The 24,545-nt window shown below is 52.9% G+C and overlaps 4 protein-coding genes across 5 annotated transcripts; 3 read left to right on the plus strand and 1 right to left on the minus strand.

Moving 5' to 3' along the window:
• The first annotated feature begins 138 nt into the window (after positions 1-138).
• NCU16914 (hypothetical protein) lies at positions 139-3,241 on the plus strand. Its single transcript, XM_011396496.1, has 6 exons — positions 139-255; positions 375-528; positions 581-1,131; positions 1,193-1,343; positions 1,417-2,224; positions 2,322-3,241. The coding sequence occupies exons 3-6, from the start codon at positions 1,024-1,026 to the stop codon at positions 2,992-2,994; spliced, it is 1,740 nt and encodes a 579-aa protein (XP_011394798.1). The 5' UTR covers positions 139-255; positions 375-528; positions 581-1,023; the 3' UTR covers positions 2,995-3,241.
• A 2,031-nt stretch (positions 3,242-5,272) lies between these two features.
• NCU08849 (hypothetical protein) lies at positions 5,273-7,047 on the minus strand (the record flags this gene model as incomplete). Its single annotated transcript, XM_955886.1, has 3 exons — positions 5,273-5,728; positions 6,035-6,228; positions 6,897-7,047. 3 exons carry the CDS (start codon positions 7,045-7,047, stop codon positions 5,273-5,275), a joined length of 801 nt encoding a protein of 266 aa, XP_960979.1.
• Positions 7,048-8,120: 1,073 nt separating this feature from the next.
• NCU08848 (hypothetical protein) lies at positions 8,121-11,653 on the plus strand. The gene is made up of 2 exons (XM_955885.2): positions 8,121-10,660; positions 10,774-11,653. Exons 1-2 carry the CDS (start codon positions 8,600-8,602, stop codon positions 11,380-11,382), a joined length of 2,670 nt encoding a protein of 889 aa, XP_960978.2. The 5' UTR covers positions 8,121-8,599; the 3' UTR covers positions 11,383-11,653.
• Positions 11,654-20,444: 8,791 nt separating this feature from the next.
• On the plus strand, positions 20,445-24,368 carry NCU08847. 2 transcript variants are annotated; one of them, XM_011396429.1, is made up of 4 exons: positions 20,445-21,669; positions 21,809-22,586; positions 22,650-23,120; positions 23,178-24,368. In XM_011396429.1, exons 1-4 carry the CDS (start codon positions 21,548-21,550, stop codon positions 23,610-23,612), a joined length of 1,806 nt encoding a protein of 601 aa, XP_011394731.1. In that variant the 5' UTR covers positions 20,445-21,547; the 3' UTR covers positions 23,613-24,368. The 2 variants fall into 2 exon arrangements, with proteins under 2 accessions (XP_011394731.1, XP_011394730.1); XM_011396428.1 differs by having other exon boundaries at positions 21,669-22,586.
• The last annotated feature ends 177 nt before the right edge of the window (positions 24,369-24,545 follow it).

The raw sequence follows: 24,545 nt of genomic DNA on the forward strand, positions 1-24,545 counted from the left end.
GCTACCGTTGCTACCCTGAAGATCGCCAGGGACCTCCCGTCCTGCCGCTGTTCCGGAATCCCGATCGTTGTCATCGTGTCCTTCAACCATCAGATGCCATCTGATGCGTCCCCTTTTTATCTCTTTGACGCGGATATTCCGTTCATTGCATGCTGGTCTCATGGAAGGAACGGTTCAGGAATGGCTGGATTCTCAATCTTGCTTCGACTTTGCTGTCGTCGTTTGCACCATCCAACCTGCAAGGAGTCTTTAGAGGTATGTTCGATCTTCAACATAATACCTTATTGAACAACGGACCTTGCGGCGCCCTTCACCTACCTAGACTACCTACCTAGGTAGGTCCCTACGTCAAGCCATTACCCTGACCGCAAAAGTCATCACCTTTATCAGGTCCCATCTCTACAGGTACCTAGTAGTAGCCATTCCATTACTCTTTTCCGTTGATGTCGCGGATCCCACGGATGTTGATCAGTCAACATGCAATGCCGCGCCGTCTTTGGCCCTTGTGTTTGACTGTGCCGTTACTAGGTATGTCGCCTGCGATTTCTTTCCCGCATCACCAATTAATGCCTGCTTCCAGTCAGCCTACAGACATACTCAGGCTAAGCTGCGCATAGCAGCGGTGGATTATTTACTCACCGGGGTAAAAGTAGGTGTCCAGGACCTGCCAAAACATGGAGACAGGTGTTTACCTGTACACTTATCGCTTGTGCTGAGTGTATAATGTTGCCCGTCATCCTCCGTCATTCTCCCTCTGCGCCTTGTAGCTGCAGTTCTCAACCAGACACGGGACTCTCTATATACAGCTATACGCCGCTCCTGGTTGCCTATAAGGTTCACTGCTCTTCCACTGCCCCTCCAGGCCCAGTGGCACAGGACTGTCTCGCACCTAGGTAGCCAGAGCTTTGTCGAGAAGCAGCCGTAGCTTTTGCATATCTAGCGGACTGGCCGCTGTGAGGTTCAAGATGAATCGGGACTTCTTGTTCTCGCAAATCTCGTCAGAAGCTTTCACGAGATGACACGATGTGGCTTCTACCGAGCATTGTTCTGTTCACCATTGTGTCCCATGGGGCAACAGCTCTTCAGTCAAGGACCGACTCCGACATTCTCGCTGTGTATCCAACATGTGCCGTACGTACCTCCGGCATTATTGAAACCAGAGCTGTTAATATGATGCTGAGACTCAAACTAGCAAAACTGTATCCAGGTCCACCTCATCGACGATTCCTGCATGCAAGCTAGCAATGACTGGGCATGCCTTTGCACTAACCAAGCAAACCACACACTCTCCTCGTCCTTCTATCACTGCCTCTCGCAGTTCTGTTCCATCCGACAAACTCTCAGTGAGCTCCTCCCCTGACATGATGTCCTCTTGCAACCTGAACCTCCTAGTGCTAACAAACCACCTCCACGTAGCAACCCAGAACATCACAACCATCAACTGCCACCTCCCCACGCGGGACCGCTCCGCCCTCCTGCTCCGTGAAAACATCGCACTCCTAGTCGCCACCCTTCTGCTAACAACTCTGCGAACTTTGTACAAACTCTTTGTCCCCTTTCCGGCCCATCCCAACACCGACAGCTCTTCACACGGCTTCTCGCGACCGCCTTCCCAGTATCTGCCTAGGTCACAGCGCCTACACGCAGACGACTATGCCCTCATTTCCATAACTCTTCTCGGTCTACCCAACCTCTTGCTCGCCATCTTTCGTCTTTATCCCTTGGGAGTAGGCCAGGATGCGTGGACTTTGCCTCTGGACAATATCGCCAAAACGGTCAGGTACGGATACGGAATGGGTGTCGTTTACTTTTTACAAGTCGCCCTCACCAAAGTGGTGTTTCTGCTCTTCTACCTCAGGATCTTCCCGGGAAAGGTGGTGAGAAGAGTGCTATGGGCAACACTTTCGGTTTGTGTGCTGTTTGGGTTGGGCAGTGGCATTGCTGGGGTTTTACAATGTACTCCGGTGAGGTGGTGGTTCGAGGGCTGGGATTACCGGGAGGGCATACCGGGGGGAGATACGACCTGGGAAGGATGGGGAGAGGATGGGGGAGGAAGGAGACCGGGAAGATGCATAAACAGAAAGGCCTTCCACGTCGCTGCGGCGGTGATCAGTATCTCCATCGATATCTGGATGCTGGCGATTCCGCTGTGGTGTATCAGGGGACTGAGGATGAGTGTATGGAAGAAGATGGGGGTGGCGGGGATGTTTGGCATCGGGATGCTGTGGGTTTCTCTTTCTTTACCTCCATGTTCTTTTTGATCCCTTGCCTTGGCCGTCATTGTCATGTAAAATGCTCTTTGCTGACATGGACGTGCATAGGGTCACAATCTTCAGTTGCATTCGATTGCGTGAACTGACTGTGTTTACGGAAACGCCCAACCCGACGCAAGCACTGTTCGATGTCGATCGGTGGTCTACTCTGGAAGCGGCGTCAAGTATCTTTTGCGCTTGCATGCCGACGCTGAGACAAATGGTGGTTAGCGTTGTCAGTCTTGGGAGGAGGAGGTTTGGAAAGAGGGGTCCGTCAAGCGGTGGCAGCGGGAAAGGTGGAAGTTTGAGTACCTCTACAGTCGCTCTGGGGATCAACTCACGATTTTCTCGCTCAACAGATGATCCTAACGGTTCGCAGCATCGCTTCTCGGATACCCCCCAAGAAAAACTACCCGACAGGGAGCAACCCGTCCGTGATCTTTCCCATGACATGTCAGAAAACCATGATATCCGCAGCGGCAATAGCAGTATTATGTACACGGTCGAATACAGCGTCGAAGTGGACAACAGTCCTACCAGTACCACCATCACTCCTGAATCTGGACGGCCAAGTCCCCCACCGTGCACGTATGGTAACGGCCCCCAAGATCCCCCGGGAGTTAACGACAATTGCGATAATTATCGAGCGTGTGTGGTGTCGCGAAACTTGGGGAGGATCGGTGGAGGAGGGGGGTCGCTCAGGAGGCAGAGTATGTGTCCGAGGTTGAGGGTTGCGATCTGAACTTTGTGCTTTGCGTCGACTGGGCCGTCGCGATGGCTTTCGCTCGGAGGAGTTGACTGTTGAGGAATATGTCAGCACGGTTCTGTTTCTCCAGTTTACCTCTAGGCATGTTACAAAGGCTTCAGTCCCCTTTGGGGGTTGGTCGATTCAACCTCGCCATATGGTCTTTCTACCTAAGGTAGTCCACGACAGATTGAAGCAGGCAGAAGGCGTCCATCAGTCAAGATTGGCCGATTGCACAAGGAGCAACAACGCACGAAATGTACCTAGGTAGTCAGCAGAGGCTGTAGACGCAGAGTCAGAAGTTGATGCTTGTTTCTTTGCCTTTTCCTTCCATTCCAGTAGTTCTCTTCCAAACAGCTGCCAGGTTTAGGTCATTCGGATCGCGGCTAACTGTCGCATCCTTCACGGCTCGAGAGACATTCAGTACCGACCTAATTTTGGTCCCTTCCGTTCAATGTGTCCGACGATGAGCTTCCTTCGACGGACACTGCTGTTGGTGGCATCAAAAATGCCCACGGATGTGTATTGGTGCCAGAGGTAATCCAGAGGCTTATCGAAGTGGAGGTGTTGATCTTGGCCTGCTCACGGAGCCTCGCTGCAGTCTCGTTCTTCGGGTTTTCTTGTTGAAAGGAAGGCAGCTCCAAGGCCACAAACGCGTTTTCTCACTTTCGTAGGAGGAGCTGGAGTAGCCAGGCTGTGCAGAAATCTGTCTGCTAGACCTCTGCATCATGATTGTCAATCGCCGGTATTGGCGAAATGATGGGCACTTTTGTTGACGGTGGTCCAGGTCAACAGATTGAACACACAGAATGGAGGTGAAGTAAAGCTGACTGGTGTACAGTTGTGCGTGTGGAAGGCGCGCTCCATTCAAAATTTCCCACAGCATGTGCCCGTTCATTGCGAATTTTGCAGAGAAGACTTTGATTCCTTTCTCCAGACCAACCAGCCGATCAAATCCTCTGACTTGATTCTCGTCTTGCCTGACTACCTCTACTTGCACAAACGATAGCCTCCTTGGAGATTCAACATTGTGCTCCAGAGAATGCTGACGAGCTGTAGGTAGGTAGTCTTATTCTGCCTCAACGTTCCCTCCCAAGGACCACCCCGCGGTAAAGTCAACGCAAAGGACATCAATTTCACGGCTACACGCACAGATTAGATTCATTCTGTCTGTCATTTGTATTGACCAACGTAGAGGTGCCTTCCTCGTCTGGTCTTGCCGCCTTTCGGATGGCCGCTGGTGTTCCAATTCAGGCTCCGACTCATCTGACGTCTGATGATGCCATGAACAGCTCGTGACTTCTGTTTTGGCCGCAGAAAAACTCCTGTGTCATTTGGGGGGCGGCTCATTTTGGTCATCAAAGCGGTCACCTCACTTTTTCACACCGTCAAGGTGGGAAAGGGCGGTTCCATCCTGCCCGAGTCCCCTCATACGGAAGGTGCCCCAAGTCACTCAGGCACACCTGACAAGGCCTCTGTTGCTCAACCTTTGCCTTCAGTCAACCACCTTCCACCAAATTTGCTTTATGTAGTTTGACTTCAGTCTTTCGGTTGGCTTCTGACGTGGGTCCATGACTGGATGATTTTGCTGTATACCACCTAGGTATGTTACCTGGAGAGGAGGCTCATCAAGTGGCTTCACTCTGTTCTCAACAACGGCAGCACATGGAATATTGCTGTGCCCCATATCTCGAGAACGGTTCTTTCCGTCGTTCACTCGAAGATACCTGCATTTACGTCACGTTTCTCTCGTGGCCATTACTGCCTACCCGTAGTGTCATCCGCATGGATCGAGGCTCGTCGATTTCGCGCTCATGTGTCATCCCAGGGGCAGCCATCCGCAGCGTGCCTTCCCCTCGGGTCAATATTGTGTGCCTAGATTGCACCCAAATGATCAACCTCTTTTTTGAGGAGGCCGATGACGGACGATCCCTCAGAACTACCTCCCGTCTTTCTTCGTAGCAGCAATCTCCGCATGCAGCAGATCACATCTCTGCCTGGAGGAAGGCACCCCTCTGCCTGAACTGGACTCTCTCCAGTCCAAGCCTTTCTGTCAAATTTTGCGGCCAGATGAGCCTCCGTCAATCCCAAGGCATAACCGGGCAGCTAGCTACCGTAGAGGTATCAACCATGATGATCGTATAATCGGATGGAATCATGTCTGCATACTTACGTATCCTATGTGAGATTGCTCCAAGCGTCTCGGTCCCGAGTATCAGTTTTGTAGCCGGCTCATCCCATGTTTCCATCGACTGCGGACTCAAAGACTGCTTCCTCAATCACCGCACGCTTGAATGCCTGGAGCAGACTGTCCGTGAGCAGTTGTCGTACCTTCCTCAAGAGTGTTCTTGCCTTCGAACCTTGCATGCGTGACCGGTCCGCCGAGTTGGGATGAAACACACGCAATTTTCTTTGCAGGTTGACTCAGGGACTTCATTCTGTTCCTTCTCACAATAGGTTTGCCCGAGCGCTTGTCCATCCCACCTGGAGGAAGATAAAAGACCCTCTCCTCCCTCGGTCTCGTTCCTTTCCTCTTCTCCTTCTTTACCCTCACCACCAAGTTCAACCTTACCAGAGCAGCAGCAGCCCAAGCAGCAGCAGCAACAACAGCAAAGACTCTCGCCTCCACAGTAAGCACCACTCCCGCCCCTTCCACTCTATCCCCAATTTGTTCAGTTTCCTTCGCGAAACTTCTTGCCAGACTGTCGGAAAGCCCTTCTAACATTGCAACCTGATATCCAGTTGAATAAGACCAGAGCACCAGCGACCCAGTTCCGCCAAAGCCCACACAAGGTACGCATATCGTCTTCTTCTCCCTGCCTTCTCAATTTCCCATGATGCCTTTTCACACAGTTCACTTGCCTCCAAACCACGTCGTTAACTCCCTGCTTGCATTTTCAGTGCCAGCGCCCGCCGTTGCCTTTTCTCCGCGCCCTATACCCAACCCATCCGAGCCAGTGCCCCGCCGCCCACACCCCTCAACCCCAAGACCGAGGAAGCCGCCAGGATGTGCACCCAGACCGTCCTAACCACCCACCTCTGTCGCAAATGCGGCTCCCCGGTGTCCAACACCACCACTACCACTACCACTCCCTGCGTGGGCGGCGGCGGCGGCAGCAGCAGCACCAACAACAACAGCAGCAGCACCTGCCCGGGCGCGGGCAAGACCATCACCAAGACCGCCACAAGCGGCAAAGTTTGCGGGGCATGCACCCTGGAGGAGGTTCGGATCTATGCAGGGTCCTTTTAGGCCCCGCGGGGGGGGGGGGGGGGGGGGTGGGGCGGGCTGGTTGAACCGGCCGGGAGTTTACAATACCAATGAATTGAAATGACTTTGATGATCTCACAAAACTTCACCCTGACGCGTGAAGTTTCCCTTTGACATACTGTGATGCTTGCGAGAAAAGACGACACAATCCACATGTGATCCTGACCAAGACTGATGAAGGTTTTTGAGTGAGGATGCCTTGAGGACGAGGGGAAGAAAGTTGCCAGGCGGAGATTTTCAGAGCCATTCGGGCTTCCTTCCGATTCAGGTCCTCACTCTGTGGCCCCTACCCGTCAACTTGAGTCGTTTTTGAAGCAGCAAAAGGGTTACTGGACTGGTCAACTTAGCTTCCTCTTCCATCATCATCATCAGCCGCAAAGACAAAGGCAAGGCCAAAGAACCATCATTGTCGCCCCCGATCCTCCACACAAGAACAAGGGCAATGGCGAGGTGGCCGATAATCATCAAAACCACTCCGATCCCTCTGCCAGGATATGCTCAAGCGCCGAGAGCCGGGCATCTGATGGACGAGAATGATACGGAAGTCCAAGTAGACCAGTGAGAGCGCAAGTACATCTCTCACATGCAGCCCACCATCAATCCAGTGCCGTCTCCCACACCATAGTCTCACCTTCTGGAGAAGCCACATGTATGAGGTCATTTCTGCCAGCGACAAGGTCAAAGAGCGCCTCGAGAATGGAAGCATCCTCCTCCGTGCGGTACACCCTATCGGCCGAGTCGCGAATATAAACGGCATAACCTGTTCCGACATCCAAGAACATCGAGAGATTGACTACCTGACCAACACGACTCGGATTGCCTTGCAGCCCGTGGTCGGGACTGCCCCCGCTCTGGCTCGCTCTGAGACTTCGTCCAGCAAAGCGAACCCCAAGAAACCTCCCAAGGCTCCCACTCGTGTGGTACAGTCTCGCTCGGCTGCGGCTGGAGAGGGCAGCAGCAAGGGTAGGGTAAAGCTTACCCGACCCTCGACAATGCAATCAACCAATACGATAAGGGTAGGTAGGGGAAGCGGAAGCAGGTACGAAGCGGGATTGGAGTGCGATGTGAGTTTTGGCTTTGGTGCCTCTGTCTCTCTGTGTGGTGCTCACGGATGATGAGTGCAGTTCCAGACGCTCCGGGGTGGAATTCCCATCTCTAGAGGTAAATGTAGGCAGAGGTAGGTAATCTTCCATGTTTAGAGCTCGCTTGGTCGAGCCACGAGCAGGCCCTTTGCGTATTAGGGCCTTCGTCAGTAGAGGTATTCTTTCAAGAGAACACGAAGTCCATGGAGTCTTCCATCAACTGATAAAGAAAATCTCCTCTGTCGTTTGTCACATAGTTCTCTTCACCTTGGCTAGGAACGAAAATGAAGGATGAGGTGATCATGGCAAGGATGCTGCTGTATACATAGCTGTAAAAAAGAAAGCGCTTTCCGATATAAAAGGCTTCGCACGAGTGGAAACACAAACAGACTCACCACCTAGATGATCAGGTGATGAAGGATTCCAGCTGAGGTTGGCTTCCAACGCTTGCCATTGTGCCATTGATGCCACAGGTGAAAGCCCGAAGAGGAAAGTCTAAAGAAACGGAACGTATAGGTAGCCATATGCTCTGGAGTGCGTAGGGTGTTAAAGCAACAGGAAGACAACTTTGCCCATGTTTGGTCGACCGTTCTTGAACGAAAAGTGATAATGAATGGAATGTCGTTGGAAGGGGATGGGCGGCTCTCTGTGGCAGGGGGGGCTGCCCCGGATTTTATAGTGGGTCAAAACTGGAGACTTGATGTCTTGGCGCTCGCTTTTCCCGGCCGCGCCCGGTGTCCGCAGCCTCCGTCGCCAACCCCACTTTCAACCAACAAGGTCGCCCATCATCGTCGAGGAGCCTTTGATCCTGTCTGGTCCATCTGGGGACATCATCCATCAAGAGGTCAGTCGAGAGGGCTTCACGCCATCTCCCTGCCGACACACGATCACCCTGAGTGATAAAAACACACACACACAAACACACACACACATATATACTTTGACGGAAAAGCGCTTTGTCATTGGCGATTCTGATATACATGTATCCAAGGGCGCAAAGAGGAGCACGGACACTCACTCACCCGCGGAACTGACCGCCGGACGAAATACGAAACAAGCATCTCAGCCGAGGACCAGGAAAGCCGCAGCCCTTGACTCACTCACTGGAGACTATCGACCCGATGGCCATCATCAACACTAGCTGACACCGGCTTCTTTTCTCGCCTTTTTTCACCATAAAAGACGCATCCAGGGATTGACAAAACACCCCACTCACGCGCCCCCAAAACCCCGGGCGCTTTCCGCGCTCAGGATGAACATGAGCTCACCACCCACACCCGGATCCAACCACGGGCATGGAACGGAAGGAAGTGGCAGGCCCAGCTCCCGCCCAGAGAAACGCACCTGCATCACCTGCCGCGCTCGCAAAGTCAAATGCGATGGCCGGCCAGACAAGTGCACCAACTGCGAGCGGCTAGGCTTCACCTGCTCTTACGACCCCAACACCATCGTCACCACGAGCATCAACGCCGGCGTGGGAGCTAGTCACGCAGTCACCTCCCACGAACCCTTTTCCGTCGACAGGCTGGCCCCAACAGAGACAGAGGGAAACGTATCCACGGGTGCCACCACGATAGCACCAGTGGTGGGATTAAGGAGGATCAGAGCCCGACAGGCTTGTCAGAGTTGTCATGTCAAGAAAGCCAAGTGCTCCGGAATCATCAACAAATCGGGGCCAGGCGGAAGCGGAAGCGGCGGTCATCGGGGCTGCGAACGATGCCGGGCTCTAGGAATTGCATGTGTCCTTAGGAAGGGCAAGCGAGGTCTAGCTCTACCAGGAATTAACAACTCCTCCCTCGGCGACGCCAACGAAATGGTTCTGGACGACGGAGGCAACGGCATGCATCTCGACGACCCCCGAGACTTAGACGACGACATGAATCACCACAATGGTAACGGCAGCATAGGTAGCCGGAGCACCGCCAGTCCCGCTCCCATCCCTAGCAACAACCCAGGAGCATCCGGCCGCATCGACCTCTCCCAACCCGACGATCCGATAGTCAAGCGCGCGTTTGACAACTATTTCCGACACGTCCACCACCTGCCCATGTTCACATTCCTTCACCGCGCTTCGCTGATGGAACGCTACGACGCCGGCCTGCTCGACCGGGCCCTGCTGCTCGCCATCGTCGGCATCGCCGCGTTACTAACCGACCTTGGCCCCTCCGTCTCCGTTGCCGACCCAGAATTATTTTCCAACCGATGCATCGACGAGGCTGCCTCCATTTGCACATCCGAACTAGAAAACAAAAGCATTACCCGCCTCGAGGCTTTGGTAATCGTCGTCAAGCATCGAATTCTGTCAAAACGCTTTTCGGCAGCCTTCATGCTACACGCACTTACTTCGCGATTCGCAAACGTTCTCCGACTAAACGTTGAGAACCCAGCCCTCTGCTTTCTCGCCCAGGAATCCCGCCGCAGACTCATGTGGTCCATCTATATGATCGACGCTTGGTTCGCCAACGGGCAGACCGAACTCGCCCTCTGGCCGGATCCAGAACGACAAATCCGCGTTCAATTGCCATGCAACGAGCGTAACTTTGACTTCGATTTGCCGGAAGTCACCGAACCACTGCGCCAACCATTACCCGGTCCATCCGGACAACCAATCCAGCTCCCCGACGCTGTGGGATTCACGGCTTTGCACATCCGTATGCACTGGCTACGGACACGGATCCTCCAGCTTTCGCTGCGCGTCGTGGGGGCTAACCCCGACCCGAACGAGCTGATGCAACTCCCGCTCAGGTGCGCGGAGTTCAAAGCGGAGCTGGACTCGTTCGAAGCGAGACTGCCGTCTTCGTTCCGGTGGAGTGAGTCGAATCTCCGGTTACGGTCCTACTCTACGAGGCTGGGCATCTTTTTCGTGACACATGTCTGGTGGAGGCAGTGCCACTTGGACTTGTATCGACTCTTCTTACCAGGACTGAAGGAGGCATTGTCGGCAAGTAGTCTGGCGCAGTTGGCTGGGAGCGCTGTGAGTAGTCCTGCGGCTCAAGGACAAGGACAGTGGCAGGGACAGAATGGCCAGAGACAAGGACTGGTGGAATGGGCAAGACAAGAGTGTTATAAACATGCCAGGGCAATGGCGGATATGTTTGCTCAAGTCCTGGCTTTGGGGGAGAGTAGTGTGCCGTTGGGGGATGTGGATCTGTCCGGGTGCGCCTTGCAGTGTGGACGTGTGTTGTATCATTCCTTCCAAACTCGCGAAAGGGGTCAGTCGCCGGCTCCGTCGGCGGAGGGGGTAAGGGAGATGGTCAGTGTTTGTTTGAGGGTAGCGAGATTGGCGTGTCCGGGGCCGGCGAGTAGGGCTATTGTGAGTTTTCCCCTTTTCACCTTTCCTTCCATTATTTTCCTTACCTTTTCTCTCCTTTCCGACACTTTTTCTACCCCCAGCCAAGTACACGAACGATGCTGACATCCACAAAGCAAACCGACATCGAAAAACTCTTAGCTGAAGGCCTCCCCATCAACCAAGTACAAGTTCCTCAGACTCCTCGACCCAACGATCTCCTAACACCCACTCCCGCGCCCTTCTCTCCCGGCCCACCATTTGTCGCCATGGCCGGTCCCATCCCCTTGATCAACAACTCGCACGAACTCAGCCCCTCTCAAAGTTTACTACAACCAGCAATGGCACCACCCGTCCCACCGCATGCTCAACAAGCACAACAACCAACATCCCACATGCTTCCACCCCTCTCCAGCTCCGCACCGCCCCCACTGCAAGTAGGTCCAGGTAGTGTGAACCCAGGTATTGCACCCTCCCAAGCCTCCGCCATAACCACCGGCTCCAACGCCTTTGAAGAGATACTGAATGTGAACGGCATCAATTTCGGCGGGGTCGGTATGGGCATGACTGAGTTCTTTGCTCCAGACGCATGGGGATTGGGACTGTCGCCGTTTCCGATGGGGTTGGGTGGTGGTGACTGGACGGTACAAGGGCAGGGACAGGGGCAGGAACATGGACAAGAACAGGGGCAGGGTAATGGAAGTGGGAATGGGAATGGACAGCAATTTCATGGGGACCATGGTTGATGGGTGACGTCTGAGAGATGGTACCCTACCTACCTCTACGTGGGGGGAAGAAAGGAGGGGACATTCAGAGAAGGAATAAGTGGGAGGAAATCTTCGGCGTGGGAAGATGGAAGCACTAAGTCGTTAGGTCAGGGAGAAGGTCGGATTAGTTGCTGGGAGCTGGCACGTTGATGCAACAGGCGATCCGTTGCAGTTATTGTAAAGATAAGTTATGAGAAGATACACTCCCCCAACGGGAAGTTAATGAGATACCCCTTTCAACCCTTTTAAACCTCTTTTTTTTTTTTTTTTTTTTTTTTTCCAGCTTTTGGCTTTTGGCTTTCGGGATCTAATTGGGTACCTTTACTCACTCACCCCTCGCTTTACCTCATACTTGAGGTGAACGGTTGCATGGACTGAAACATTCGCAGCTGAGGCGAAGAGATGTACGTGACGATGTCTGTCCTGCAGAGCTGCCCAAGAAAAGTAGGTAGGTAGGTACCTACCTTTACTCTTGCTAGGTAGTTACCAAAGCAACGCCATCGTCATTATCACCGTAGTCGAAGCTTTCTACTTGTACTCTTCGACGTGATGTAGGTATCCAACAAGCGCACACATTGGGGGCTCAGGGGAGTAATGCATATACCCTAGAGGTGCTTGCTATGAAGCTTCGTTGATGTTTTGATCCCAGCTGAATATCTCCTTCTGAACAGATCTGGATTCGCGTGCTCGGCTTAATGTCCAGACCGGCTGGAGGTACGGGGCCAAGCAATTTTGCTCGAGGTATGTCACTGGTATCTACCTAGAGGTAGGTAAGGTAGGTAATCTGTAAATCATATATGAGACCTTGTCATCCTCATACACCTGTGCATGGTAGATTCTTAGGTATAAATACCTACCTACCTACCTACCTACTGGCTTTTTCAAGAGATTCCATGCACTGAACGACGATGATCTGGCGAAGATTAGGTAGGTACGTACCTAGGTAGGTAGGAAGACCGGGTCGGGTTGGGCTGGTCCACCACTTCCCCAGTGCACTTTTTCTGGACGAGCGGTGCCTCAAGGTTGCCCAAATACATGGGGGAATGGGGTAGGAGGACGCATCATACCCACCTAGGTACTCTGCTGTGGCTTGCAAGTGAAAGCAGGAAAGTACCAGGTGGGGAGACGCACGAACATTAAAGTGTCTTGATAATAGTGGATATATGGTCCTTGGGATCAGATTTGAATGCGTGAAAGGATGTACTGCTTTGTTATAGGGAGTTTTTCGTGTTTAGGTCGAGGAAAGAAAACAGGAGGGCAATGTTGAAGAAAATAGGTAAGTAAGGTAATATAAAATCTAAAACTCCTGAGCAAGAGGGACGGTCAATCTTGTTGTCCACTAGGATTAAGTGCATAAACGTTGATTTAATTCTTAGAAAAATGTGTTTGTCGTGGTTCTGTGATAGCGTATTCATTGGGGGTTTTATCGCCTTAGTCAACGTTCCAAGTCATTGCTCGGGAGTCAGGAGGAAATCAAGTGTAACGAGCTTATTCCGAGTAGGGTTGAGCCAAGCCTGCCAGTTATCTGTATGCCCAGACAGATAAATTGAGAGCATAGTCAATACGGAGATGGTTGGGAGTGTGTATCGTCTGCGCCTATTCGTGCGAAGCTTGTAATCGGGCATCAATATCATGATCGTCTATATGACCCTGATTTTTCCGTCAGTTGGTAGATCCAAGTCGCGTCCACCAGGAATCGACTTGAGATCCAGGGAAACTGCTACAGCTCCGAGAACACCAGTGTCCCCATAGGACAAATCTGAGCACTTGCCCAAACATCCGGGTAGATACCCCCGGTAGGAGCAAAGCTCACATAAAACACTGTTGGTACCGAGCACTCCCACCAACGCCGTTCTTGATTCCTTCCGCAGAGTCCCTGGAGCCCGACGGCGTTGATACAGGTATTCTGAACACAGCCCGCGCCGAACTCACAACTTGGCTGCACTTGGGGAAAGACTTGATCCATCTACGGGTCCGTAGGAGCGGAGACGTCGAAGTCCAGGCCCAAGTCAATCCCCCCTCCCTCTCCAATCCACCCCAGCATCCTTCTGCTCAGCTGTCTCTTCTCTTGGAAATTCGCGTCTTTTATGGGCTTCGAATCAGACTCGATGACGGGCTTCGGCTTGGGCTTGGGCTTTGGCTCTCTACGGTTACGTCGGATTGGAATCAATGCCTTCCAAATTGCTTGAGGGAGGCTACTGTTTCTCCAAGGTCAACAGGACTGCTACCAAAATGGGGAATCAGGGAACAGTCAACTCGGTTGGTGGTTTGCGAGGAACCGTGGGAATCGGTTTGAACGGCCCAGCCATCCCATCCATCCAACAACATGTCCCTCTTCGGGGTTGTGCTTGGATGTAGTTCTTGTCAGGCTCCCTTCTCAAAGTGTCCTGCATTGTCCATCTTGTCGCTGCTGATGGCGCTGTTGATGGGGTCGGGTGGCTGCTGGGCACCTTGATGGCCTCCGTCTCCAATGCTACTACGAGCAAGGCAGGTGCCACCACCAGAGAGGCCACGCCAAGCGCCCTGCAATTTGCAACTTCAACAAGTCAAGCGATTGGGGGAAGCTGCAAATGACACCGAAGAGGAAGGAGTGATGTTGAAGGTACCTATCAATCAGGGTTATGGCCGGTATCGGGTTCGGTCTTGCTGAAGCCTTTCGTCTGAGCCCTGGGCGGATGGAAAGTGGAATGGGGGAGTCATCCACAAAACATACCTCTAGGTATCTCCTCTAAGGTATCTCCGCTGTGGGATTGCGGAATGCGGGGTCTGGATCACGGTGGTCGCATTGGAGACGGATGGTGGATGCTTCCTGTGCTGTGCTGTGACTTTCAAGTTTGGACAGCGCCTTCCACTTCCCATCAATTCAATTGGCATTCTCAGCTGTTCCCTTCTCATGATGGACCGCGTTGACACCGATCGATTCGTTCGTTTGAAGGCATCCAAGGAGACAGGAACGAACTGAGTAGCCAACAATGGTCGTCGTCGTCGTTGAACGTCTTCATCATGGTGCAGCCATTAGTTCGTTGTCAAGTTGTCGTGCAACGATCTGATGTCATCATCGTCTCCGACTTAAGTTGTACCTATGTACACTAGACGTAAACTACTAGACGCCGCTCCCCGGAGAACGTCGCATCGCACGGTTGCCGCCTGTAGCGACCGTAGCGCACGGCCCACTCGGAGCATCCGATGTTTGGACTTTGGACGGCTGATGATTCTGCAAACATGAAACGAACACCTTCAGTTTTTAAGGACAAGAGAAAAAAAACCAAGAGTTCATCTGATCTCTTGCATCGTGCACTCCACCAGTTCTTCCAGGTTGTGCCAGGTTTTGGGTTCCTTGTCCAGACTTTTTGCCCGGGAAATGCCAATGTCAAAATGGGCTTCATTGTGGTACGATTCCACTAGACTCCAGCTGGAGCTCCATAGAGATTTCCCGCTCCAAGATCCAGTGAGATCTCTGTGACACATTTTCGGGTCGTCTGCCTGCTCTTTTCTTTTCTCTTGGCCTTGGCTGGACTGGACCGACCCCGCTCGGCCAGAGAACGACGACCGACAACCAACGGTCCAGCTTTTTCCATCATCATCAATCACCTCAGCTTACCACTTCGGCCCGGGAAACCATCACATATTTACATTATCTGCTGCGGGCAATTCCCAGACCGGGGCAGCACGGGATCCGAATCACGGGATCGTCACTCTTGGCGGTCCCCGAGCACAATGCCACAATCTGTCCGTGACCTCTGTTACGCAGGTAATTCCCCGATCTGGTGCTTGAATGTGTCTCACCTTATCCAACGGGATCCATGCACCGCTCTTGTGTAACGGACTGGAGCTTCATACGGGGCGAACGGAGTTACTCGAGGCTGACTTTCGTTGTTAGTTTCCTGCAACTGACTGACGATTTGACTGGACTGGTGAGCTTTGCATCGCAATCGTCAGTCAAGGCCACTCACCGGGCCACCGACATCGTTGAGATTGATAGTCCCGCATCATCCAATCGTCCACATCGTCCACCGCCAAGCAACCAGCGCCGTCGCCATCGCCATCGCCATCGCTGGCGCACATCGCACCTCTCTCGACTGGCTCAAGAGCTAGCAATGAGGCTTATCACGACTAAAGAAAAACAACTAACCCCATAAAGGTAGTCCGGCTGCGTAGCTCGGCGGGGTCATTCTTCATCAAGCAACAAGCTTTCCCTGTCCAAGAAAGCGGTCCACCAATCCACCCGTTGGCAATCCCCCTTCCCACGTCCAGACGAACGGTGTGAGAAAAAAAAGTGAATGATGGATGATGCACGTGGATAACACCGGCGCCGCGCCGGAGCAATTGCACCAACCAGAACGTTGCCCGCTAGGTGATGCTGGCCCTTGCTCGACCTCGTCGTCGTCGTCGTCGTCGTCGTCGTCGTCGCCGACTTGCCCGTACACTACAGAGCTCCGTCGTAGCTCGACGGTTAGCGTTGACGCGAGGTGAGTTCATAGCTTCATGACCCGTGATCACGCGGCTCATTAAAAGCACCCAGAAATGGCCCAATCTTTGTGGTTGATGCAATGACATGCAAGATGCAATGCAGTGCGTTGGTCTACTTCTTTGGCTTGGCATGTGTTTAGGATTGAACCCTTTGCACACACGTTTGACTCCTTCGGGTGGATCTCCCGTGTCAGTTACATACCAAGTGGTTGTATCGGAAGGGTCTCGGAGCCGATGTATCTTGGGATGTTGATAAGCCGCCCCACGATCAATGTGTGTTTCGCACGATCACGATCATGGTGTTCGCATTGACGGCGATGTCGACAGATGGAGGAGGACCCCTCTTTTCTTTTCGGATTTTTTTTTTTCTTCAATGTCCCAGTCCACATCACAACGAACGCAACTTCCTTGTTTCTTGACTGGTTCATTCACGATTCATGTCGGTATGTCTTTGACAACAAGGGTCTTCCATCCTCGCTCCCGGCGGCCCTTCACTCCTCGGCCAGCGTGTCGGCTCCGGTGGTGAACCTTGGTGGTTCCCTTCACCTCTGCCACCCACCACCACCACCCGGAGACCCTTTCGGTGTCTGACTTTGTAACCTTATCTTTCAAGGAGGTCCCTCTCTTTTACCGTAGGGGGGGGGGCCGATCCCTGTCCCGCCGTCCACATCCCAGCAGTTAAGGGTCTCCGCTTTCATAAAGATGTTAGTGCGAAATAGGAAAGACTTCACAGAGCCCTAGCACCTCAGCTGAAGAGAGACTGATAAGAACGACAATTACCACGAGCACCAAGACAAAAAAATATTCCGAGAATGGAGGGGCATGTGTTTACATGGAAACAGAATTAGGCAATGCCGATGATGATGATGATGATGATGCCTGTCATCAGAATCTCAAGGGTCCATCCGACAGCGACTGGACCCCCCAGCCGACTGACAAACTCGCAGGTCGCAGCTCGGTGTAGCTCGCTCGCATCTCGCAGGACGACAAGGAAGCGTATGAAGTCCAGACTTTCTGGTCAAGGATGACTGAATGGTAGCTCCGAAACTATCAAGGGGACCCCATTCGCACAGTTTCAAGCTGGTATGGTGTACACTACACCTCAGAGGTAGCTATTTCCCACTTTCCCCGCATTTGTATTAGTGGTGTTTTGTAAAGGGTGAACCATCATGGGTTGTGCGAACCATCTTTGAACCCTTTTGAGGTAGGAGGAGGTCGACACAAGGGTCAAGGGTAAATGCCGAGGAGGGGAGGTCCGGACAAAGGTGAGTGTAGCGGTAGTGCAGAGCTATCTTCATGATGAAAGACAATGCTATAGCCCCCATGTCCTTCCATGTCTTGATTTTTTATAGAATCCAGGGTTGGCGGTTGACCAGCCACATCATGGAACATCCTGATTTTACTTTTTGTTTTTATTTTTCATTTCCTTCCTTTGGTGTCTCGGAACTTTTGTTTTGTTTACACTGCTCCATCCATCGTTTGATGTCTTGTCTTTCTCGCGCGGCTGGTGGATAAACACACTAGCAGCTCCGTTCAGACGGGATCCATTTATAATCGTGTAAGTCATTTTGATGCGCTCCATTGATCGGTTGATACTCGGTTGATGCAAAACGGATCCTCGCTGTTTCGGGGTTGTTTTGATAGTGCCAGCTGAAGTTGCTCCATCCATCTGTTAAAGCCGTCGGTCGGTCCAAAATACCAAGCCACCATCAGGGTACCAGGATGTTTTCTTCAAACCTCTCAAAACCTCCGTTTGTCATGGGCTTTCATGGGGGGGGCGTCTCACAACTCTCCACGTGCGCTCATCGGTTGATGGGAATTGGATTGATCTTCCATTCTCCATCCACCAAAAATCATCTGAGGCTGTTCACCATCTTCAATCTCTGCTGATCATTGCAAACGGTTTCCAATACGTGTGCCACTCGTCTGGCTGGTGGCTAGAGGGATTTGCAACAATGCCTCCATGTCGCGCGCGCCCTTGTCAGCAAGCGGTGTCAACATTTCATGTAGTTTGCTACTATCACAAGCAAGAAAACTCCCCTGTCCGTGCCGTTGTTCGACCCCCTCCCCTTCCCCAGCACTGACTTACACGCAACAACCCCGGTCGAGGTTCCTTGTCGTCTGAGAATCCCGGAAAGGCGGCATTCTACCATTTTTTAGCGCTGCAACATTGAGAGAGGGAAAGCGGCTCGAAAGCGGAAAGTCAACCCTGCAAATTGGACCCTAACCCTTGTCGGCGGGCATAATTAATTATTCTGCGGCGATATCAACGAACGAACGCTTGCCATCGTTGGGGGGGTCAGCAGCATGGACGCACTTGTGTGCTCTCAAGATCATGATCGCAATTACATGGCGGCGATGTCGATGAGAGATTGCCATTGTCCAACCGTTGACGCCCCAGTGCCAAATGTTATGCTTTCCATAAGAAAAGAGAAAAATCGACGCATCAGATTCTTTGGTTGATCTGGATGCCCAGTCTGACCATTCGGCTTATGTTTTGCTTCGCCTGGACACCAGAGACAATGTCACGAGTTGCAACGGAAGTTCTGGAACGAGGCGGCAGTATTACGAGGCCACATTTTCGAGCCACACACACACGCATACACACACACACACACACACACACACACACACACACACACACACACACACACACACACACACACACACACACACACACACACACACAAACTGACCAAGGAGGCGCCATTGCCGCCCTCCCACCCACACCATCTAATTTGCCTCTATGGTATGCTTGTTGCACAGAAGAGGGCTGCCATCGGTGTCTTGACCCCTGAGATCAATGCCCAATGCCGCCCTCCTCCAAGTAGTGTACACACCATCATGTGCACCCGCCCTCTAGACGCCGAACTTCAATTCGCATGGCTTCGCGTCTTCCGTGTCTCGTCCCGATATTGCCTTCCATGCCGGGGAGGGCGGGCAAGAGCAATGAGAGGTCAATTGCGAGTCAATGACAGTCCGGGATACCCGTACCAAGACCTGTTGCAAAACCGCAAAATACCTTTCTACAATCGGTGGTTGGTTGGTTGGTGATTGTTCTGTGATCTTCCGGGGTCCTGACAGGCCTGGGATGGATGGAAAACGACATGGAGGGGGGGGGCATTGAGAGGGGGAAAATGGAAGGTGGAAGGCGATTATGCTTGCGAATGCTTGGCGTATCTGTGTACATTTGTATGCATAAGATACTACATTTACATATGCGGTTGAGTGGTACAGTACCAGTCGTGCAGACGCGCGTTACATTGTCGATAATGTGGTGAGAATGGAAATGGAATCTCGCCCGTGGCCGATGAGTCGTCGCCGTTGGTGAGATACCTAGGTAAGGTACACTGTAGTGTGTAGATACCTACTGTACTGTAGTCTGGAGACACTCACTGGACGCGTACCCGTGGGGGATGAGGTTGTGGCCTTTTTGCCCGAGATACTAACATACAACCAATACCCACCTTTTCTTGCGTGGTGGTCGTTGATAATACTTTGTTCGCGCGTCCGTGGATTGCCCCTCCTTCCTAATTTCGCCCATTTTCACCCCATTTTCATGCAAACACTGTAACTCACGGAGGGGTCGATGGGTGCATGTGTTATCCTGGCAGCCAGGAAAACCCCGTCGGTATCAAATCTCCGATCATCAATGCTCCCCCAGAACGGCACAAATGCACATTTCCTGGCGGTGGTTGGTGTCTACGTGGCAGAGACACCCCCCCGGCACCAAAGGACCCTTGTCGTATGAGGCTTGCCTCGCTGCCGGTTCGGTTCCCTGTCTGTCTGACGGACTTCCTGACTGTAGACTGGAGACTGACTGACTGCCCGAGAGCCCCCATTTTCCGACCAGCAGCCTTTACAACTAACAGACACCCTCTATCCCTGTGGCTGTTCTGTTAGTGGAAAGCGAGGTAAACAACACAACTTGAAGAACCCCAGTTACTGGTCGAGGTTTGCAAGTGTTTGTTCTTGCAAGGGCTTTCCGATGACAGCACTCACAAGAGCGAATAACCGGGCGAAATGAAACATCGCGGTGGAGTGGACTTGTTTACCTCTTGCCTTTTTTGCCTCTGAAACCTGTCGACATTGACAATTGGGGTTCTTTCCAAGAAGTGGCGTTGGTAGAGGTACTGTACGAAGCGCCTGCCACACGCGTGGGGTCCTTTATTTTCTCACAAAACGGAAACTCGAGCTCACGCGGTGCCGCCAGCGACTGACAGTTGCAGCTCGCTTGAGCAGACCGTACATGAGGCCCTTGCACCCCAGCATCCAGTCAACATCGTCGGCGAGGGTCTCACTCTCTGACTGCTGGGAACGATTGGTAAGATGTCAAGAACCCATGGCGGGGCTGGTTCCCGATTCGAAAGACAAGCTGGTTCTCATTGGCTGTCTGGGGCATGTCTTGGCTCCACCCCTAGCTTTGGTGTGCTTGCGTTAGGCTGCTCCACTCTTGAGAGAGTCGGTGGTGCATCCGTCAACGAGGGAACGAGTCCTTTTCGACGACGCGAGAGGCAGCGACCAAGCGACTGGACTGGTGGTGCTCCTCCTTCCACTCACTCCCGTCTTTCCTCCATGAGTCCATAGTCCGAGGTCCAGTCTCCTCCTCCCACTTTTCTCGTCATTCCAGTCTCCCGAAGCTCCGGACCACGGGTCGTCGACAAGAGGCCAGTCATTGCCTAGGCCGACTACCTAGACTAGTCCATAGCGTCTGCTCATCTCTTCACTCTCTTTGGCTGTCGTCTTTATATCCTTCGTTTCATTGTGGCGATCTTGGTCCAGATAAGTACACACTACTCCTGTGCGTGGCGGTGGTGAACATGGGATCATGATGCTCGCAAGCGGTCGACCTTCGGATGTAATGCATGGCAGCGACAAGGAGCGATGAAAGATGAGAGATCACATATACATACCGCATACAGGGCGGCCTGTGAGAGGGCCGACGAGGACCATACAAGACAGAGTGATGGCCGCACGCTTAGACAATGTGGCTCCCCTACATGTCGCTCCCATGCTGGCCGCCGCTGTCGTGGGCCAACCCAGAGTCGGGGATAGAGACTACCAGAGGCTACTTGGGCACGCTATCGACTATACGGATCTGTTCGGCACTGAATGTGGGCGTGGTGGGCGTCCTTCGCAGTAAGCGGACGCGTTAGTGGGCGGGATTGACGCCTAACCCGCAAAAGGGCGATCCCAAATGATAAGGAACTTTGCCATGATAAAAGCTGCTTCTCCATCCTCTTCTCGGGCAAACTCCTTTTTTTATTTTTATTTTGATATCAGCAAGATTCACATCGCGACCACGAGATACAACCCCCCCCCACCCGCTTTGTACACACTAGAGATCACCATCTCCCCATCCGGTCCCCATCCATCAAACCATACCAAGGAGGGGGCCCATCGACTAGCTAGGAAGTGACCTCGAGATACCAGGAAAACAAACCGGTTCTACGTCACCGCCGAAGCCGCAGCAGCCGCATTATTATCTTTTTTTTCCCTTCATTTTATTTGATTTTATCTTGTTTTTCCGAGAAATAGGATCCCGCCATCCAGTTCGGTCCATTCCGAGAGTGTCACTCATTCCCCCGCTAGTTCCAAAGCATCATACGCAGTACATACCTCCCGGTCTACATACCCCCCCCCTCACGACCTCTGTCGCGCCAAATTAATCGGCATGGCTCGCAAAAAGAAGTCCAGCTCCACCAAGACCCCCGGTCTCCCTGGCCAACCCCAGACGCAGGGTCACCTCTCGACGGTCCCCAAAAAGGTCCCCATCGACCACCGTCCCGAGACTTCGTAAGTAGAGCCTCATCCATCTCTCTTCACTTTTTTTTTATATCATCCACCTCCCTCCCTCACTAGACATTGCACACTATCATCCTAGTGTAGCATCCACATCACACACATCCTTCACAATGCTAACAACAACACACAGTCCATATGCCAGCCCGGCATGCAACCTCCCCTTCGCCAGCCCTATGGTGGTTGCCCTTGATGTCCTCAAGAACAAGGCCCCCAAGCTCTATGCCGCCTACGACAGCCAGAGCCCAGAACTCCCAACCGTTTCCGAGGAGATTGGCCATGTCATCGTCCACTACCTCTACACCAACAAGTACGAGTCTCTCAAGCCTGTGGGTGCCGATAAGCTGGCCAAGCAAATAGTCGAGCTCAAGACGGCCATCAAGGTCTACATCTTGGCCCGTGCCTACGAGCTCCCCGACCTTGTTCGTCTTGCCGAGCGTAACATTGAGAAGTTTGGCGATGGCATGGCCCTTCCCACCCTCCTTGAGGTCGCCAGTGACGCGTACCCGAGCCTTGTCGACACCGACCAGTGGTTCATCGGCTACCTCAAGAAGCGTATCAGACTCCACCTCAACGATGCCAGCTCCCTCCTCGGCACCGATCTCTTGAACCGCCTCAGCCACATCCTTTCCCCCAACAAGATCCTGCTCAGGATCGTTCTCGAGGTCTGCTGCGAGCAGATGACCAACCCCAAGCAGGGCCTTGCCAGCCCCATCACCACCGCCGAGTCCTCCCGAGCCACCTCGAGGACAAGGGATGTCTCTCAAGACGAACGCAAGCAGTCTCCTCTCGCCGAGGAGGCCACCCCTGAGGTCCAGGCTCTTGAGGTCGAGGCCGAGCCTGAGCAGGCTCAAGTTGAGGTCAACAGGGCTCCATCTGAGCTCGAGGCCGAAACGGTCCCCGAGTCCGAGGTTCGTGAACTGTTTGATGATGACACTTCTGAGTCGGACCTTGAGGCTAAGACTGAGACACAGGTCGTCGCTGCCGTTGTGCCCAAGAGCGAGACCAAGGCCGAGCTTCACGGTCGTGACCGCAAGGATTCCGGCAAGGAGCTCAGTGACGAGCTTCCCATCACCCTCAGCACTGAGCCCGTCATCAAGGAGCTCGACGCTGCTTCTCATGACCTCCCTTACCGCCCTCGCGTCAACCGGGAAGCCGACTCTGGCTTCTGGGAGCCTACTACTCCTGGCGAGGCTGAGGCCAGCAAGCGGCACAGCTTCTTGGAGCTGCAGTCTGCTCCTGGCGTTTCCGAGCTTGCGGCTGACTCCGAAGAGGATGCCAAGCAGGACAAGGGCAAGGCCGTCGACGCCGAGACCGAGTACCTCCACCTTTCGGCCATTCCCGAGAGCGGCGAGACGGTTGTCGAGTCCACCACTGAGGATGCGCTCAAGATCTCTCAGGAGGCTGCCGTTGAGGAGGATGGCGAACCCCAGACTACAGAGAAGGTAGAACCGAATCCTGATTGTCCAGAACAAGAAGCACGACTAACACGCTACCAACAGGCTGAGACCACACCTGCTGACAATGAAGTCGACTCCGCCGATGTACCTGAGCAACAGCTCAGCGATGCCGCCGCCGAGAGGCAGGACGAGGCGCAGCATGAGCATGAGTCATCACCAATCGCCCTACGTGATGCCGCAAAGTCCGTTGTCTCCTTCGCGGTCAGCGACGACCAAAAGGCGGAATTCGGTGTCCTCCAAGAACCCCGGACCGTTGGTGCCGATGCGGAGACCAAGTCCACCGCCGGCGACCGCACCGGCGCCGAGCCCGCCGAGTCCGCTCTTGTATCAGCTCCAAAGGTTTCGTCGAAGATAGATGTCTCGGACAAGACCGAGGAGCTGAACGGCGCCGTCCACCCTGGCATGAACCCCAGGTCCAAGAGCTGGAAGAGGAGACTGAGCATGCGCGTGCCGGTCCTCTTTGGTCGCGGCATGTGACTTTCTTCGTGCATTGATCATGACGATGTTGCGGATGATGATGTTGATGATTGCAACGAATTGAGGGTGTTGCCGCCTAGGAGGAGGAGATGAATGAACGCTGATGGACATGACGATGAACATCACATCTCCCTCTCTCTCCCCCCTGGTGGTGAAGGATGCTGTACTATTTTCCTCTTTTTCTTCTCTGTCTACGGTTCTTTCCTATGAGCGATGATCGCAGCGTGGTTGGGCTGCCGTTTGGTGTTTTGATCTCATCTTGTTGTTGTTGTTGGGGCATGGCATATGCATCTCTGCTTGTTTGTTGTTGCGGCTGCGGTTGCTTTTTCCAGTTTTTGGATTTCGTATATCCATGGGCATCGGGCGTTTTAAGGATCATCTTTTTCCTATTTGGTCGGTCGTTTGGAATTAGATATCCACAATCTTTTTTGCGCGCACTTTGAAGGTTCCATGGTCATTTGATGAAGGTGAAGGTGAAGATGAAAGATGAAGATAGCTACCTGAGTGATTTACATGCACAAGTCTGTTTGGCAAGGAGTTCTTTTCGCGTTTGCTTCCATTTCCCATTTTCTGCATTTTCAGTTTCATTTCCATGAAGGCGGCATCGACCTAGATTGGCACTTTGACTGCCTCAGAGCAGATCACGTTACGAGCGCTGGAAGGACAAAATACCTTTACATTACCCGACAGATACCACATGGCGAAAAGACCTCAATGATACCTACCTAATATCCAAAAATCTCGGAATGAGCAGGCACTTCAGTTGCTTTGTTTCCATCCATTGTGTTGTTGGTGATGTTGCTTTTGAAACGGTGTTTTGAGATGCTAGAAACAAGTACCTACCAGCAGTCTTGAGAGATCTCGATGATGAACCAAGACAACACACAATGAGACAGTCTGTCTGGTGGCAGATATCTTGTGTTGTCAGCTGAT

This window comes from Neurospora crassa, linkage group V (assembly GCF_000182925.2).
Source record: "Neurospora crassa OR74A linkage group V, whole genome shotgun sequence".
NCBI classification, from domain to species: Eukaryota; Fungi; Ascomycota; class Sordariomycetes; order Sordariales; family Sordariaceae; genus Neurospora; species Neurospora crassa.